The sequence below is a fragment of the Gallinula chloropus genome (assembly GCF_964237585.1).
Source record: "Gallinula chloropus genome assembly, chromosome: 17".
Classification (NCBI taxonomy): domain Eukaryota; kingdom Metazoa; phylum Chordata; class Aves; order Gruiformes; family Rallidae; genus Gallinula; species Gallinula chloropus.
Genome location: NC_140102.1, coordinates 10,286,038 through 10,305,322, shown reverse-complemented (window position 1 = coordinate 10,305,322; position 19,285 = coordinate 10,286,038). Strand labels below are relative to the sequence as shown.

The 19,285-nt window shown below is 49.2% G+C and overlaps 2 protein-coding genes across 2 annotated transcripts; both read right to left on the bottom strand.

Moving 5' to 3' along the window:
* Positions 1-126: 126 nt before the first annotated feature.
* Positions 127-10,188, bottom strand: DDX51 (DEAD-box helicase 51). Its single transcript, XM_084271862.1, has 16 exons — positions 10,157-10,188; positions 9,638-10,017; positions 8,992-9,233; positions 8,742-8,892; positions 7,175-7,320; positions 6,767-6,838; positions 6,477-6,583; positions 5,857-5,965; positions 5,160-5,305; positions 4,284-4,482; positions 3,522-3,637; positions 3,306-3,422; positions 2,383-2,484; positions 1,866-1,929; positions 1,528-1,662; positions 127-697 (listed from the first exon to the last, which is right to left on the bottom strand). Exons 1-16 carry the CDS (start codon positions 10,177-10,179, stop codon positions 671-673), a joined length of 2,136 nt encoding a protein of 711 aa, XP_084127988.1. The 5' UTR covers positions 10,180-10,188; the 3' UTR covers positions 127-670.
* A 599-nt stretch (positions 10,189-10,787) lies between these two features.
* Positions 10,788-13,222, bottom strand: MIF (macrophage migration inhibitory factor). The gene is made up of 3 exons (XM_084271814.1): positions 13,029-13,222; positions 11,817-11,989; positions 10,788-11,055 (listed from the first exon to the last, which is right to left on the bottom strand). Exons 1-3 carry the CDS (start codon positions 13,134-13,136, stop codon positions 10,989-10,991), a joined length of 348 nt encoding a protein of 115 aa, XP_084127940.1. The 5' UTR covers positions 13,137-13,222; the 3' UTR covers positions 10,788-10,988.
* Positions 13,223-19,285: the final 6,063 nt, after the last annotated feature.

Below are 19,285 nucleotides of genomic sequence, written 5' to 3'. Positions count from 1 at the left end.
GACCCCAGTATATTCAGGTTAGACACTGGAGATTTTAGGCTGCATTACAATATCTGCCATTACCACTGGAACAACATTGGAATGTAAGAAAAGGACAAAAAATGGCACAAGACTGTATAAGTGGAAAATGCCTTCAACACTAGCTCTAGCCCTGGACCCAGGAATCTTTATTAGACACTTTTAAATATATATATAGATATGCAGTATTTATGTAAAAGTTGAAGTCACCTTAGCCTAGAGCAGCTCTTCAAACACACTTCTGCTGCAGGTGCTGTACTGGTCCCCATGCATTTGCAGATGCAGCAAAAAGCAGGAGCTGGTCCAGGTCAGAGGCAGGAAGGGCACAGCCCTCACCTCTGGACAGCAACAGCTCCCACAGGCCCATGTAACAGCTTTTCTCTTCACTGGGGGTACTTTTACACATGCCAGTAGGATATGATGCAAATTCCTCTTCAAGACAACCATATCGTAAAAATAATATATATTTTTTTCCACCAGTACGTGACCTCTGCTCACAGTGTCCTTGGAAGGGAATGAGGCCTGTATGAGGTGACTTGGCATATGATAAGGTTGAGGAACCAACCATTCAGCTCCGTTCAAGGACCAGCTCTGATGACCCATCCCGCTCAGCAGCTCCTGGGCCGTGAAACACGAGGCCCTCAGCTTCCACTCAGGCACGTTTCTGTGCTCGCTCGTTCTGTGCAAAGTTGAAAGTTGAGAAGGTGACTGAAGATGCCCATCACAGAGTCACACAGAAGGGACTTTGGGGAGCAACAGGATGGTTTAAAAATCCTTTCTGCCCCAGTTCTCAAACACTACTAGTCTGCAATTCAGAATCATCATTTTTCAAGCACAGAGGGTTATCAGGAGCTCTCCAATGGGTGCAGAACACTGGCCCAAATCATGCAGCACAAGGTCTGCGATGGAGCCCTAGTCTGCCTGCCAGGGAACCGAAACACTACCTGGGTTTTGTCTGAAAGCTCTCCCCCTTCCCACTGGTGTGTAAAGGATGGCCTGCAGAAAACGCCTTCCTGGCTTGGAACAGCAGCTTCTTGTCAGCATGGCCCTAAGGTCTTAAACTTTGTAATGACCAAAGGTTTAATTTCTGCATTTTATGGGCCTTAATCTGGGTAATCACCAAAATCCCAGCTCCAAAGGTAAAGAGAAAGGGAGAACAGAAGAGGAAACACCACACATCACAGAATCGTTTAGGTTGGAGACCTTTCAGATTAAAGCCAACCCAAGCCCAGGACTGCTAACTCCACCACCAAGGCACGTCCCTAAGCAGCACATCTACGTGTCTTTTAAATCCCTCCAGGGACTGCGCCTACCCTTCTTTTAACAGCAAACCTCCTTCCCCCATCCCAGCACCGAGTATTTCATCGTGTTGCACCCAAAAACGCTGCCTTTGCATTGAAATAGAAACACCTCATTAAAGGAGGGGATACTGGACACTAATTCTTGTGCTGGTCTTGAGTTGCAATAAACTCTGCATGTTGTATTTATTTTCTCCCCTGTTTCAATTACCTTGACTGTCTTCTCCAGCCTACACAGAGCTTCCTCATATTGCTGCACCAATGGCTTTAAGGAGTTGCCCTTCACTGGGTGCTTCTTTATGTCTTGGATACCAGCATCCCTCAACATCCGCAGAAACCTACGTTCCTGTGTAACGTAACAGACATGGGAAATGAGACACCCCACCAACTACCAGCTCAAACAAGCATGCTTTGGAACGTCCTGGCCTAGCCAGGAAATAACCCATGTTTCCAAGTACAAAACCCTGATAACTGGAAAAGGTGAGAAGCAGCAAGAGCCTTCTGGCCCTTCACACCCCCTTATGAAATGATCCCACACTGACAACATACCTGAATCCTAAGGACAAAGCTGAAAGCGACGCCCACTTTTCCTGCACGAGCTGTTCTTCCAACTCTGAAAAGCAGAAGTAGTGACAGTCCATTCAGCCAGGCAGTCACTGCCATTAGCAGCTCCAGGAGCCTGATCCTGAGATCCTCCAGATTTAAGAAAGTCTGATACATTTCTTTTCAGGTGAGCACAGCAGCACCAGCCACACGTTACGAAAGATGAACTTTTCAGGGCTCGTTCGCAGCTGCTGAGCCACTGCAGTTCCCTCAACATCCAGAGACCCCATTTATACCCCTACTATTTCTAGCTCCTGTAAAACTCATTTTCTGCAATACAATGTTAGTTCTCTTTCACTACTGCCTGACTCTGGTGATGCTATGGGCTTAATTGGGAAAGTTTTTTGCATATTAAAGTAAAAAAATCCAAAGCTAAAAGCCCTTTCAAGTGCATGTCACCTTTGTGAAATACTGCAAAGCAAAGGAAGCTCCATCCCCTTCCTGTTGGTCCTGCTTCCCTTACCGGTGAATGTAGGTTCTGATGAACTGAGGTGCATCGTAGTTGATAACATAATTCACTCCCTGAACATCAATCCCTCGTGCTGTGGCATCAGTGCTGATTAACCTGGATGTGGATGTAGACAGAGCATTTTCAGGTCACCCTTTGTGTTCTACACACCCAGGAGAACACAGCACCACTCTTTGCTCGTCTCTGACCTCAGAGCATGACAGCAACAGTGTCACTCCTTACTGTCACTGGCATCATTAGTTGCCCACAGACCTCCACGCATCACTACAGGCTCATCACCTGCTGCTGTGCATGAGAAGTTACTGTGTCTCCAGGTCGCTAAGCCAAGGGCTCCCACCACGCTGGAGGTTACAAACCTGTAACACTCCACAAGGGCACTGAAGGCAGACAGCGAGGTGTGAAACTCCAGCAGTCGAGGGTGAATTTAAACACAGGGTTTGGATAAACAGAAAATCCAGCAAGTATCGGCGCAGTCCCACACAGCTGCCCACATCACAAAGCAAATCAAACACTAGGAGTAAATCTCTATGCCAGTCTGATCAGGGGGTTCTCTGGCAGGAAGCACTAATGTTCTACATAGAGGTTGGTGCTAGAACTATTTTCTTCCAAAAAGCACCAGACCCCAAGCACAGATCTCAAACTGTGAGTGCTTTGGGCATCTATACAAACAAGCAGTTATGTTTACTGCTTGTTACAAGTAACACACAAATTCAGATTACAGCCATATTAGAACAGGCCAAATTACATGCAGGAGCAGAGATTTAATAGTCCCAAATCTCACTCCATTCTGCACAGCAGTTCCTGCAGGCTGCACTACTGAGGGCCCCGTTTAACAGTGGCCAGGGTTCTGCCTAGCTTTTCACACTGGTAACAGCCTATGTTGTAAAACATGCAGGAAACTCATCTGAGATGCTCACAGTTGTATTTTTCCTTGTTCAAATTCCTTCATGGTTCTCTGTCTTTCATTTGGAGGCAACCGAGAAGAAAATTCAGCCACACTGACTCCACCAAAGGCTTGAACCAGGAGGAACAATCTGTAGGTAAACGGGACAGAAACAGCCATGTCACTGTCTCTCTAACGTTACTCAACAGTAATGTAACAGTAACTGCAGTGATCTCATTGATATATTCACCTGTGAGAAGCTTCCCTGGAGTTGGTAAAGCACAACACACGGGTAAATTTCATCGTCAGCATGAAATGCAAGAGGAGCAGCGGCTTGGAATTCAGGTCGCAAGGCACATAGCATTGCTGCAGGAGGCAGGGAAGAAGTTCAGAGTGAGAAAGTGCTTCTTGTCAGGGTTAAATTAACTCCTGTGAAACTCACGACCTGCTCATGACCTACACAGGCTGGCTTGGATGTTTTGCAACAAACAGCAGGAAAAATAGACCCCACATTGCTGCTCCTGTTAGAACAAGTCACAGGCTGGGAGGATACACCATAAGGCGGAGACAGGAGACCTGTGTGACTCCAGTGTGCTCACTTCTCCATGGCAAGTAAAAGAATGCACTGCCGCCTTGTCTACAGGGCGACCTGTATCTACACGCCTCGGAATGTACGCTATACATACATGCTACTACTTTACTATTAATTGTATCTCCACTCCCCACTGCTTGTAAACTTAATCTGGCATAAAGAGTATAATTAGAAAACAAAATAATAAGTCTAGTCTGATTTATGTCTACTCTAACAGGATGAACACTAAGTATGGAGAAAACAACTGCGCAGAGAGCTCTCCGGGTCATGAGTACTTCCAGAGTCACTTCTGCCCAGTGCCTCTGCAACACAAGGAACCACAGGGAACATCTATTTGTTTACAGGGTAAAAACATAACTAGATACCCTGGAGTCAAACAAATCTTCAAGTACAAGTTACTGAAGAGAATTAATGTCCTACCGACAGCCCCTCGGGGAGTGTGTACTTCTTGTTAGTGTCTTGTTCAGTCTCTGCTCCATCTCCAGGTGCTTTTTTGTCAGCATAGACAGACGTGAAAAGGCGAGGCTGGAATAAGTCCAGCTGCTGCAGTTTCTCTGGGTCCTGGGTGAGTGTGGCTGAAAACAGCAGTTTCTGTAAGGGTATCTGAGGATAGCAGGAGCTGGAATAAACAGCACACAGAAACTAAGCTTTGAGGATGGGACAAAGGAGCTCCTCCACAAATGCCTTCAGATTACGTCGAAGGAAGCAATCAATTCTTTTTGATACTCTTTTCCTGCTCTGGGCCTTTCCTGTAGGCTCTTTTCCACCCTGTCTCATGGCAGAGTTCACAGACAGAACTGATTACTCTCAGCCAGCCACACAACTTGCAGCCGATACCCTGCACAGGTCTGTGCATCCCTCGTTCTAGCTGCTTCCTTCCCTGGTCACTGATCTCACGCCTCTCACACATCTCCGCCATGCAGTATGGAAACAGGAGCTGCAGACAGACAGTTCCAAGAGTTTTCCTTCTAATTCATAACTCAGCTTGCTGGGGGGCTTTACTACAGTCACCATGTGAGTGACTCACAGACTTGGAGTATCTGTGCATTCTTTTGATGCTCCCTTAGTCAAGGAAAGCTTGGAGAACGCAATGCTTACGCTTCAGTCTAACAGACATCCTCTACTGATCACTGGCTGCTCTTCAAGCTGACAGAGCAGCTGCCTTACTGTGGCAGATGTTTTACAGAGTGAGCAAGCTTTGGGGGTGCCAGTGTGGGAGTACTATGAAGCAAGGCAGCATCATTGAGGTGTTGGTGTGCGTGCTCCCAGTTCCAGGAAATGCATCTGGCCACCTACCTGGCTGCTGTCAGAGGCCCTGGTTTGCTCCTCTGAAAAAGCAGGTTGGAGCCAGAGTCACTGTCTATTCGGAACGCAGCTTTGACAATTTGGTTCAGACAGTTCTGGTGCATGTCATCGATCATACGGTCAGCTTCATCTATGACCTGAATTCACAAGGACAAAACCACTACTCAGTAAATACTGCTTAGCATCACAGAGTTTTTGTTCTTCTCCTGTAATGCTGTCATTATCAAATAAAGGCAGAAGCTGCTACCCCAGAACTGAACTTGGCTTTTATTTCAGTGACTCAGTAGCCAGCCTGACAGTCAAACCCCACACACGTTCATTTGCATGCAAATCCAATCCACGTCTCTGAAGAAGAGATCGACATCTCCATATCCTAAATAACATCATAACTATGGGAGTCCCCCACACTGAAATTACTACAGTCTGGTAATTTACCCTGACCTTGACCAGTAAGGCTTTACTCTGTTTCAAGAGGCTAAGTGAGAAGGGGAAGCAGTTGATGAATGCTTGGGTGTCACTAGTCGGAACAAAACATCTCTCCTCGAGACTGCTGCCTGAGCAATCTGGAGTGTAGACAAAGCACACACACCACTTCCAACAGAGAGGTATTTATGTACCATGTGAGAACAAAGCAGGAGTTACAGCTGTAACGGACCTCCTGGGTGGGAACTCTGCAGAGCTGACTCACCAGGAAGCGAAGCTCTGTCAAGCTGAACCCTGGGGTTTGGTTAATGTGATCCGTGAGCCGCCCTGGTGTAGCCACGATAATATCAGCCAGGCTGCAGTAGCCAGTCACTCTGAAAAAACAAGCAGCCCATCAGAATGTTTCTCCCAACACTGCAAGGCACATCACAGAGATCCTCGGTCAGCAGACCATAAGATTTCCCCACTATTCAATTAACTGAGATAGAATAACATTAAAATAGGCACTTCATTTTGAAGCACACGCAGAGGCAGTTGCTGGACACTATTCTCCACTGTGCTGCCTCATTTTAAGTGGAAAGTGGTGTTCTTCATTGCTCTTAAAAAGGCTTAATTGCAGCAAAATCCTGTAACAATCACAAAGGTAAGCACTGGCATTCTACTCAGCTGGTCCAGAACCCCCCAAAATCTTTTAAAACGTAACAGTCACAGCAAAGGGGTACCAGCAGGCACTTTGACAAAGACAGAGCCACCAGTGTCCAGCATGTGAACCCACGATTCAACACCATTATCACGTGATGCAATAACCTGTATTTTGACCTTTGCTCACTGAGATCAGATAGTCTGCAATCTCAACAAACCTCATCAATAGAGCTTTTAACCTACTTTTTCTGGACAAGCATCTCCTGCTCCTTTGCAAAAGATTTCTGGCCAGTAATCAAGACAACCTTCAGACCCGTCCCGTCAGTGTAGATGTTGAACACTTTACTCACCTGCAAAGAGATGGGCTTCATTAGCCACAACAAAATCAATTAAATAATACTTTTCATTACACTAACAACATTAAACCCCCTGACAGGTCTTCAACCTGCCTCACAAAACAGCCAAGCAAAGTACTGACTGCATGAGACTTTGTCTTGGTCCAGTTCTGCTCAGAGAGGTGAAAAGCCACTTACCTGTTGTGCCAGTTCTTTGGTGGGCAGAACAACCAGAGCTCGTACTTGGCAAACTACTCGATCTATCAGAACCTGCCAAAACAAAGGCCCAGTGAGCCCCTGAAAGCACCAGAGAAAGGGGTTCTTGTTTCTAACCCTGTGAGAAGAGGTGGGATTGGCATATCCTCAGTTTTACATTTCCATTTTACTCCCCTCTATCCTCCCAACTCCTCATGCTCTGCCTCCTGTCCAAGAAAAGGAGCGGGATGCTGTGATGAAGGGGGTTCATACAGCTCCCTGAGACAGCTCTGAGCTAAAAATCTGCTGCTTTGCACCCACAAATTCTTTGGCTTTGTGATCTACTGCTATGTTCAGGTTTCACTCAGACAAAAACCACCCCAGCATCTTCCCTGCAGATATTCCACTCACCTGCACTATGGGTATGACAAAAGACAGGGTTTTTCCACTGCCAGTAGGTGCTGAGACACAGATGTCTTTGGGGCGGTATCCTCCCTGCCCCACCAAATACCCATTGGCTGCACTCTGCAGAACAGCAGGAATCACCTCTGCCTGCACTGAGCAAAAAAGGAAACAAGCATTAACTACAGAGTTAACTGGGCTAAAACCAGTATCCAGAGAAGCAGTTCTACACAGGGGATCTGTTTCCACATCCATGCTGTTGTTACAGACATAACATAGGAAGAAATCAACACCAGATGTTAACAGAGATGCTATCTGGCTTTACTCCTGGGAGCTTAGCACTGAATAGAGAGATTTCTGCCTCCAAGAATTCAGCTATTTCTTGAACTCAGCTGGGATGTTACTGCCTTGAACACTGTTTTCAACTCCTATGTGTCTTCTGGCTCCCATGTTAGGATGGCACTGGGTGGATTTAAAGCCCATGACCATTTCTCTGTAAGCATCCATTCTTTGAACTATGAACTACAAACTACACAGGGAATATGCAGCGCAGCCTTATCTGCCAAGGAGGAAAAAGCACAAGTCCTGAGGCCTTCAGAGCCAAAGTTCACTGAGGTGAGTACACAAGGACTGAGGAAAAAGGTCCTAGAGACAGCAGCACTGACTGTCACACGTGAACTCTCTCCTCTCCCATGACAAGACCTGTCAAGCTGGCAGCTTTGGTTTGGCAGCCAGGGGACCTAACTGAGATAACACCATGCTCAGTGACACATAGGATGTATGACTGCAGCAGACACCACCTCTACCAGAGCATGACACTGCCTGATTCATGTAACACCAAGTGCCAGAAGGTGGACCCAGCTGATGAGAAAATGCAGCAACCTGTCAGATCCCTCAGCACTACATAAGCAATAGCATTCACCTTAAACATTGCCCAATGGCTTAGTCAAATAGAGAAGAGACAGCCTGGCTTTCCATTGTCACCCTGAGGACTCTCTGGTACAGTCACAGCCTTCAGGCTCAGCTGGACCAAGTAACCAGCTGATGGTCAGATATCCCACCTTCTTCCCTCCCTCTTCTTATCCCTGCTTCCAGTTGTGCTTTCCACTTATGTACAAGCCGGTGTTTATTATACTTGTCTGCAAAACTGGTTCAATAATAGAAAAAACAACAGGTTTTTTTTTACTTGAACAACTTTCTGCTGCTTGTAGGAGTTGAACAGAGCCCCAGAGGGGTCTGATTAGGAACAGACATGGTGGAAGGAACAAAAGCAGAAGCCTGGGAAAAGAGGGGGAGGTGGGAGCACAGAAGTAAGACCTCCCTCTTTCAGTGGCAGCTGTGAACTATTATTTCAAGCCACCACATTTTGTGGAGCTGCATTTACGACTCAGTAACAGATTTCAATTACTCAGCCTAGGTTAAGATTTGGAAGTGAAGGGTCAAACCTAATACAATCACTTTGATGTATTAACTTTGGGTTGGCTCTATACTTTACTCCTCTGACTACATAAAATATATGGCAACAGACTGTAGGAACTATGTAAGTCAGGAAAACATGGAAATACTATCAAGGTACCTGGGAAAAATGACTCTATCCCATTGACTTGCAGCTTTTTCAGCAACCTGGGATGGATTCCTGGGACATCTCCAATCGGAACTAGATGGTCTTTGATGCATTTTTGCACTAGTTTGGGTTGAGCAAGCCACTGTGGTAGGAAGGGCTGGACCTGAGGTGGGGGAAAAGAGAGTAACAAAGCGTTTCTGCTGTCGAACAGGCAGTGCCATATATAAAATAAGCACCATCAAAATCCAGTCAAGCCAGTTACCTTCTGCACTGGCTTTCTGTCATAATCTGCAAGAACCACCAAACTGGAGGGTGGAGGATTTGCCTCTTCCTCTGAGGCTGCTAAGGGCAGCTCCTCCTTTGCACTTTGATTTCCTTCAGCTCTTTCACTGTTCTCTTTATTCCTTGTTTCAGCTCCCTCTGTTTCCTCACCCTTCTTCCTCTTAGCAGACTTATTTTTTAAGTTATTTCTGTTTTCCTCTTGTTTGATGTCTTCTCCAGAACCTGGAATTACATAAGAGGATTGCAAAGCTACAGGTCAGCACATGCTATAGAAAAAGAAACATAGAGAACATTACACAACATAAGTCCTAAGCAGTAACTTTCACGTTCCTCTTTCTTCCTAAATCCAACCCAAAAAGTTGTTTCCACAGAATGGAAGCACCTGGCAGCTGAGATAACAGGCTTTCCTCCATCCCATACACTTAACTGATCTTTCAAGTTTGCAGTATGGGGCTTTTACCTAATAGGGAGTTACTTTGGGAACACATTAAGCAGAGGAAAACAAACATTATCACAAGCTAAATTTGGCAAGAGACTCAAGGGGCATCTTGTGTCAACTGCTCCCTTGAGAATCATTGACCACACTGAACTGAAGTCCTCCAGTCTCAAGTTATCGTTATTGTTACCTGCTTCGGTCCTCTCCTGCAGCACTTTGGATTTTCTTCTACCTTCTTTCTTTTTCTGCAAGGGACTGCTGCCATCTACTGCCTCCTCGGCACCCGCCCTTTCCTCAGAGGAGCTGCGAGAGCGCTGTTTCTTCTTTGGCTTCCTCTGTGCCTGCTCGCAGGCCTGCTCTTTGCTCCCCCTCTTCCTCTTCCTCCCTCCTTCTCCCGGTTCACCCCCAGGGCTCAGACCCGCGTCCCCTGGGCCGGCTCCACTTTCCCCTCCCTCGGCCTGCGCTTCCTGCTGCTTCTTCAGCTGCCGGGCCTTCGCCTGCTGCCGCAGCCGCTCCAGCAGCACCTGGGACCGGTCCTCGGCCTCCTCCTGCTCCTCCTCCCCGGCGTACCTACACAGCGCGGACAAAGCCCCGTCAGGCACAGCCGCCCACCCCCGCCGGGCCCGCCTGAGCCCGAGCCGCGCCGGGGCGCAGCCGGCCCGGCCCCGAGAGCGGGACGGGGCCGAGAGCGGGACGGGGCCTGGGGTACCTGTTGATACAGAAGAGCGCCATGGCCGCGCCGTGCCGCGGCGCGTGGAGATGACGTCAGCCGAGGCCGCGCGGCGGAAGGCTCCAGAAAGCGCAGCGACCGGCGGGCGCGCGCCGCCTGCCGGCAGAGGAGCCGCCGCGCGCGCCCCGAGGCGGGAAGAGCGGCCGGGGCGGGAAGCGCCTCAGGGGGGAACGTCTGGCGGCTGCCCGGCCCCGGCACAGCGCGGCCCAGCAGAGCGCCGCTCCCCTTTGGGAACGGGGGGGCGACGGCCCAGCCCCACCCTCACTGCTCAAGCCCCGCGGCCGGCGGCATTCCAGCTCCTGCCTCGCTCGCTTGGGCCTGTGGCCAAACCATCAGGTACAGGGCCGGCCCCAAGAGTGCACCCAGCCCAAGGACTGCACCCACCATGGCGGCAGAGGACACAGGCAAAGGGAACTCCAGGGCAACAAAAAGCCCCTAAAGCAAGGTAAAAATGACCCCCCGAGGCTGTCAGGCAGCTGCTGCTCAGCCCAACTGTGCTGGGACACAGGAACAAGCCCACAGCAGTCCTTTGGTTTGCCTTAGCCATCAGAGACACACGTCACTGACTGCCCAAAGCCACCCCAACCTGCCAAAGCTTACGCCAGCCAGCTTACTTCTAAATCTTTTTATTTGTTTTCTACACAGAGAAAACAGAGGAATGTTGAAGCAGCAATATTTAAACACACTAGCAAGGAACCATCAATCTGTGAGAGTGCACAAAATGCAACATGGGGCCATTTGTGCAGTGGTCTCGGCTAAGGGGCAGAGTGAGGGTAGGTCCAGGAGCAGCCTCTTCACAGACGGGAGAGCTCTACGCAAAGGTGGAACCATTCCAGCCCACGTTGGCAGCATTCATGTCAAAGTAGTTGATGTACACCCTGCAGAAGAGGCAACAGGAACACAGAAACAATTAATTTCAAGCTTGATTTTTACTGAAATCTTGCTAACTTCTCTGGCAGAGCCTCCAACAGTCAAATATTCCTGGGAGTACTTTTGTCTTTTTAAAAAATATGACCTCTTCTGCAGTCAAGGTCTGTTCAGAGACTTCAGACACCAGACAGCTTTTGCTTAGCTGCCCATCAAGAATTTCCGGAGATAAAAAAACATTTGTTTGAACACTGCAGTCCTTCACACATGTCAAACAGACATGCCTTACGTAAGTCAAGCAGGCCCTTGGGGCTGCTCTGTGCTTCTCCCTTCCAAGCCCAGCAGATCAGTGGCAGCAGGTTCTCCCCATCTTCCGCACGCATACAACTCTTCCTGAGGCTCTGCAGCAGTTGAGGGAGCTGCTCACAGCCTGATGGTTTCTACTTTGCCCATTGGTTCCAGCCTGTTACTGCTCCTCCCTTGTGCTTTCAGCCTCCCATCAGCAGAGGACATCACACCTCAGCAGCAAAACCTTCTTGTTGGTCCTCTGGGATTTTTCCCTACTCTGAGAACAGGATGCTATTTAACAGAAGACTCTCAAAGGAAAAGATGTAGTCATCAAACTCTTATCTGGACATGAAAACACCACGAATGACCACCTCTTCTTTCCTCAAACACTTATTCCTGGCTTTTCATACTGTTATGTGAACTTTTCAAAGCACTTTCAGAAAGCCAGATAAACAAGGTTAATAACATCATGCCCCAGCTTTACCTGTCTGCAGATACGTGCAAATGCTTGGAGATCAGATCGCACAGGAGCTTGGTGTAAGTCTTGTTCTGCTGCCCTCCTATCTTGCCAATGCTGTAGAGGCTGCAGAGCGCGCAGGGATCAGTGGAGCCCCCGAAGGACATCATCTGATCAGGTATGATGTGCACCGCGATGTACTGCCACAGGAAAACAAACAGGTTTATGCTCTCTCACCTTCCCTCTCCCAGTACAAACTTTCTTTAGGTACCGACTTCAAGCAGTGCAGCTTCATGCTGTGGCCCAGGGCTGGGGCCAGGCCCAGGCCCGGGGCCAGGCCCAGGCCCACACTGCCCTGGGCACCCTGCCGAGGCCCAGGCCCTGCAGCGCGCAGGGGTGGCAGGGCCGGGCTGGGTGTGCTGTGGGAATCCCGGCTCTCCGCTTCAGGAGACAAGGCTGTGCCTGTGCAAAGCCGCCGGGGAGGCGGGTGCTCCTGCCTGCCGCCGCACGGGGCAAAGGGCGTGAGATAAAGGCCGTAAAACACCCTCTGCGTGCCACAATTCACACCCGCGAAATCACTGACACAGCCACCGGGCCCCACAGGCTGTCTGCAACTCAGCCCCCTCGGGCTTTGCCTTCCCAGGCGGCAGCGGCCTGGCCCGGGAGGGGCCGTGTCCGAGCGGAATAACCGGGGGCAGCCCGGAAGGAGGAGGCATCCCGGAGAGGAGCTCCCGTGCCTACTCCTTCACCTCGCCCTTCCACCACGCGTGCGGCCGGCAGCGCTCCGCGCCCAAAAGCGCCGCTGCCGGGCATGGGCAAATCTCGGGCGTTGCAGCCACTCGAGCACCACGGTTATCGCTACAGGCGGCCGGGCTGGCGGCCTCCGGGAGCAGCGCAGCCCGGGAACGCGCGGCAGAGCGGGCAGGGACGGCGGGCCGCCTGCTGCCGCGGCCGCCTCGGGCCCCGGTGGGAGGACGAACGGACAAAACCCCTTTCCGCTGGAGCGGCGGGGCCAGCGCTCCCGCTGAGCCCGCAAATGCTCCCCTGGGCGGCCGCGGCCCCTCCGCCGAGGGCGGGCAAGAGCGGGGGCGCGGACCGGGGGACTCAGGCCCGCGGCAGCACCGGACCCGCCGACCCTCCGCCGGCACACGTGCTCGGCCGGCCTCATGCCGGGGGTGGGGGGGGAGCCCGCTCCCGCCGCGGCTCTCCGGCTGCACCGGCCCCACCGCCCGCCCTCACCTGCGCGGGCTTGCCGGTGGCCTTGGCCAGCTGCTGGGTGAGGTCGCCCAGCAGGCTGTCGGGCACGGCGTCCTTGCAGACGTTGGTCTGGATGGCGAACATAGGCATGATGGCGGCGAGAGGCGGCGGGGCTGGCAGCGAGAGCGGGGCAGCAGCAGCACCGGTAGCAGAGTGGAGCGGCGCAGCGGCGGCAGCGCTTTTAGTGCGCGCGGGGCCGCGCCGGCCTTAAAGGGGCCGCGCCCGGCGGGGCGGGGGGAGCTGCCGCCCCAATCTGTTGCCCTCCTTGCGGTTTACGGCTTCCCTCCCGCGGCAGCGTGCCGGGCAGACACCCCGCCCTCCCAGCCCCGGCTTTCCGCCGTTACTCGTTTGCTTTTTTCTACTATTGAGCATTTTTTCAGGGTGCGCCGTAGGCGGCTGCCTGGCACCGAGCCGTGCGGCGCTGGGCAGCTCGCACAGAACCTGGTATTAGCGCATGGGGCACCGCCGCTCTGACGCTCCCGCTGGCTGCTGCAGGACCAGGGCCAAAAAATGCTTGAAGCCCTCACTTGGCAGCTGGGAAAAGGGATACCAGCCCTGACTCCGAAGGGAATTTTCTCCTTTCACAAAGTAAAGACAGAGATGTAGGTTTTTAGTTTTAACTCTGTACATAGCTTTAATACTTGCTTACATGTTAATTATTCCCTAAAGTTTTCCAGTCAAATGGAAAGCTCTGTGTTACTCCTCAACACCCTCACTTACACATCATGTTTTTCTACTGGAAAAAGGCAGAGGAGATTTGTGTGTGTGTGTGTGCGCCTAGAAATCAAACGGTGCGTCTCTACTCGGAGGTGAGAGGCAGCCTGAGATGAGCCTTCTGCTGGGCTATGTGATGCGATGCACGTAGGCTGCAGAGGGCCCGACTCCCCACCCCGCCTCTTGCCCTTACTGCAGCTCAGAGCTGCGTTGGTTGAAATGACTCACAGGAAAGCTAAAGAGGATCAGACCCAGAACCCTCTCCCCACAGACCTTTTACACGGAGGAATTGAGCACGTGTTAATTTTTAACAAACTCCCTGCACTGCTGCTGCTGGAAAGCTTGACCATACATGTTACACATGTGAACACACATAGCCCTGAACAAAGACTGTGGGAGGGTAGAGCACGGGAAGGCTTTGGAGTGGTGCAGGCTGTTACTGCTAAGAATTGGAGCACTTAATCAGTAAAATAGTAATAGTACTATTAAGAACTGAAGATACATTTCTTTCGATATCCTCAGCTCCTTCCCATTGCATAGTACTGCTTAATCTTCCTGCCTTTCTGCCTCCCAGACCAGTTGCATGGAGGTGGGGTGGAAATTCTATCAGTGCACAGGAAAAAAGAACAACTAGAGAGCAATGTCACCACTGGTGTGCTTGCTCTGTGGCCTGCGGGGCCCAAAGTGGCAGACCCTGGCCCTGCTGCCACACAGTGGAAGGACAGCCACAACTTCATTTCCCTCCGTTAAAGTATTTTGAGAAGGCACTTTCCATCTGAACCACACACCTTTCCAGAATAACGAGACAGTCTTGGTCATAAGGCTTCTGCTGGATTTTTACTTTTATTTAAGCAGCAGACAAGGCATTAAAAGCAGTGGGTGGCAGCAACTGGGAACCGCTGACTTCTGCGTTTGTGCCACATACCAGTAGCATGACTAGAACTGCAGCGCTCAAAAACCACGGTGAAGGTTCAGGAATAAGCAGTTACCACTCAAGGGCACCTCAAGCAAAGGTGGTGCTGTTCCAGCCTATGTTGCCAGCACTGATGTCAAAGAAACTGACATAGATTCTGAAAGGGAAGATAGACACGTTAGCTGCCCAGAACAGAGTGCTGCAGGCTGGCCAGGATGTTCCCGCAGCAGGACACATCCAGCCAGGCTTAGACTGTTCCTCATGGCTTTACACTTTTCAGGGCTTACATTTTAACTAAGAAGTTTTACAGCTTCTGGGCATTGACATTGCAGCTCTTGCAATTGCCCCTTTCTTCTTTTTAATTTGAGCCATTGCTCTACTGACTTGGCATTTAGTCTGTTCAAGCAGCACGTTAATGAAAGAACACTGAAGGACAAGTTTGGGATTAATAGTTGTAACAGTCTGTGGGAAGTCATGTTGTTTTATGACCTCACCTGTCAGTTGGTATTTTCAGCTGTTTGTTCAGTAGGTCACAAAGTAATTTGGCGTATACCTTGTTCTCCTGCTCACCTATCTTGCCAATGCTGTAGAGAAAGCACATAGCACAGGGATCTGTGGAGCCACCAAAGGACATCACCTGATCAGGGGAGATCTGTATTGCTAGATACTGTTGGAAGAAGAAAAGGAAGATTATTTTCCTTTGCCATATTAAGAAAAGTTTTGAAAATCCAGGTAGATAATTGTGTACCTAAACTGCAATGAAAGATACGTGCATGCCCATTAATTATGCTTTTGAAATTCTCTTGCATGTACTTCAGGCTTCCTACATATTTTCCTGCAAGTCACCAAGATGAGAAGGTTTGAAATACAGTCATATTCCCATGACATATCCCCTGGGAACAGGCACTGCTATCACAATTCTTTATACAGAATGGCTATATTCTTAACTAAAAGCACATAAAATTAAAGAGAGGCAGTGCCAGGCACTCAGAGGTGCTTTTCACTAAAATGCAGATAGTTTCACTGTTACTTTTATAAAGTTACCCTGCAGCACAAATCCTTTCTTGCCTGCTGCCTTCTCCTTGACGACTTTCCTCCACACCTTGTTTGCCATGAGCAAGGCTTTTTCCTGTTGGCATCTTATGGTCTAAATTTGCGTTCTACTTGAAGACCCACATGTTAGGGGCCAGTACAAAGACATCACACTGTTTAGGCTTGGAAGTCTTGGTTCCTAATAATTGCTTTCTGGGGGATACAACTGCACCTTGTGTTCTGGGCTGCTCACCTCCAGGCTTGAGGGACTGCCTCTGGCTAGCTGGCAGCAGGTACTCTCCTTTTGTACCCAAACACAGAAGCCTCAGACAAAAATGGATGGGTGGTTTGGAGTCCACCATGTAAGCAGACTCTGCTGAAACATTCAGAATGGAACAAGAGGCATGCATGGTATTACTGTAGAGGAAGGAGTCGCAGAAGTGCTCAGTGCCTGACAAATGCTGTTGGTCTTGCAGTGAAGACCATGCAGTAGAGATCATTGCAACCTTCAACCCCAGCATGCCCAGTTACCTACTGAAAGATGGTTCTGCATACTCAGCCCAGGAGCCTGCAGTGTCATCTTTACTGACCGAATTTAGTGTAGACAGGTCAGGTGCTCCAAGATCTCAGTTACCTGCAATACATCAGAACATCCTTCAAGCCAGTGGGCTCTCCCTGCCTGCGCAGAAGGCTGGTGTGAGTGGGGGTGTGCAGTTGCATTGCTGCCGCCCTACGTTCCACAGAGATTTTGCACCTCACTGGCTCCTGCTGCAGTCTTGCCTGCTGAGGTAAATGTGAACTGACACAGCAGAGGTCTAAATCAACATCCCCCTCATTAAACAAAATACAGCCTAATCCTACTTTTGTTCTCGACAGCAGGAAAAATAGAAGAAAGTATCTATGTTAATATTAATGACCAGCCTGCAATTTTCCCTGCTGCTAACACACAGTGTCAGATCCACACATTGGGGAATCCAGGGATCAGTTCTTTTGGCATCCATCTGGCTTCTGTTCTGTTCTTACCCACGTTTATTAGCAGCGCATCATTGGAACTCAGCAGCAATTAACCCCCTTGGTAAAACAAGCGAGCCGGAGTACCAGGAGTTGTCTGGGTAATTAGTCTTGGCCGTCATTTACAGCTTGTTTGGGTGCAAGGTGCATCAGACCACAGTAGTATAGGATAAGCCAAGGAGATCCTGCTGAGGTACCACTTCTTGGCCCCAGTCTCCCCTGACTGGACATCCTGTGCTCTCAACTTCATGCCAGATGTAGGTACATCCACCCCAGAAAGCAGTTTATTATTTAAAAAGAAAAAAATCAAGATGAAGTGTTAATCAGCATTATTTTCTTCTTAGAGCAGTTCAAAAGTGTTTGAAATGGTTTTTTCCAGTAGAAAAAACCCTATTTGATTAAAAATAAAAATCAGTATTTTTCAAACGGTACCATTTCCTGCAAGAGGAAAGCTCCACATTCCAGCCCACCCTAATCCTTTCCTTCTTTCTGTGTTATAACTAAGAGACTCTCCCTTTCCTATTGCCTCCTTTGTCACGAAGAGCTTGCATGTCCCCTTCAAAAAAGATCTTTGTTGTTCCTTGTACATTTCTAAGTCCCATTACATATCCCTTCCACACGGCTGCACAAACCTGTTCCAGCTGCATCCCAGCCCTGGCCTCTAGCTTTATATTCAGGAGCTGTTATGTAAGAACCGCCAGCTGACACACACACCACCACCACCCCCCAACAGCAAGTACTTGTTTGCTAGGCTGATAAATATGTTTTGGGGTTACTTTGTTTTTTTAGGAGGGGGAGAACACATCAGCACATCAGTTTTACATAAGAATTTCATTCTATTACTGCATGTGTTGTAAAAAAATAATCTTAAAGTTAAGCCTGTTCTCTGCAGAGGCAAGGCTTAGACAAGCATAAAACATGCTTCTGACTGCTCCCTGAGATAACCAGCTTCAGCCAAGTTTGGCAGAGATTGATTCCTACATGTTTAATGAGGCTGGTTGATTGCCTAGAGCACCGTTACTGCTCCTGGAGAAAGAGGGGCCCTTCTATCAGACAAACACCCTGCCTGGAAGAGCAGGCTTCTCCAAGCCGATTGGCTTTTTAACTCAACATCAAATCAATTTGTTGAGAACATCCAACCACATACAACTGTCTTTTAAAATCTACAGCCTTACAACAGCACATAGAAACATTCTAGTTTCCAATGCTGAACTGATAACTTCTAACTGGTTAAAGAAGTGTCGGTATTATTAACCACCCCACCACTGGCAGGACCCATGGTGCAAGACTGATGCAGAACCTGACTGGAAGCCACAGAAACTTTTAGTTTTCCTTCAAGAACTAGCTGAAATCTTGCTGCAAGTTAAGGGGGCATTCTGCCTTATGCTACTAAGGAAGAATAAAAGTTCCCTTCTCCTCCATAGCAACCTTCTCTCTGCTCAGTACTGAAACCAGCAGCCAGATCTTCCTCTGATACTTTGACTGTAAGCAGCCGAATGTCACACAGGTAATTTCAATACCTTACTTTTTCATCAGCTGCAACCACTAGGCTACAGGCAGTTTGGTGGCAGGGAACAGGCATGTATTCAAGCAGGACTCAGCAAGGAAGTGAGAAGGTGAGGCTGCTTTCAGTCAGACTCCTGAGAAGTATTCAGAGATACCTGCACATACATACCCACACACATCCCGTGTCTTGACCTGCATGGAGACCTGTATGGAACACCTCAATACACAAAGCTAGTTTAAATACTTTAAGTGTTCCAAGACCCCAACAGAGCTAACTTACAACAAACTAGTGCTTGGTATTTGTGCAGAGAGAACACTGAATGCTGGTGCATCATTAGACGTATCAGATTATAGAGGCTATCACTGAGAAACAGCTCATTACATAGGTGCAGCTGACTAAACAACGAAAACATTTGAGCATCTGGACTTACCTGCACTGGTTTGCCCATTGCTTTTGATAACTGCTGGGTGAGCTCTCCTGTGAAAGACTCTGGAACTTTATCCTTGCCTATATTTGTGTTAACAACAAATTTAGGCATCTTCAGTTTCTAAGAGGTTTTCCCTTCAGCTTACCTTGTTCACAGCCTTATTTTCTAACCCACCTACAAGATGACTTAACCCACTGTGCTGGTAGGCACCTCAGGAGCCTTTAAATAGTCAGAGGTACCTTTTTCAGGTGCAGCTGGGGAGATGGGGGGTGCCTCTGGAGAGAGGAGGCTCCATGTGCCCTCTGCGGGCTGCTGTCTGCTACTGCAGACAGTCCACGAACAGCTCTCGTAGGAGGGGAAGCTGGGAACCAAAGCACCCAGAATGACACTTCATGTTTGGATACAGCCTGATCGTGAAAACCAGTAAAAAAGCAAGTGTTTCAGGGACTGCTGAGAGTGGGAGTTATAATGGGCTTCCTTACACCAGTTATAATTATTTGAAAAATTTAGATGGATGTCTCAGTTGTGAGGTCTGGAACTCTTTCTGTGGAGTAGACCATAACAGGAAAACCCCAGTAGCACCTTCCCTAAACTGGGACTAAGGTGTGACAAAGATGCCTTAAGATTGGGGTCTT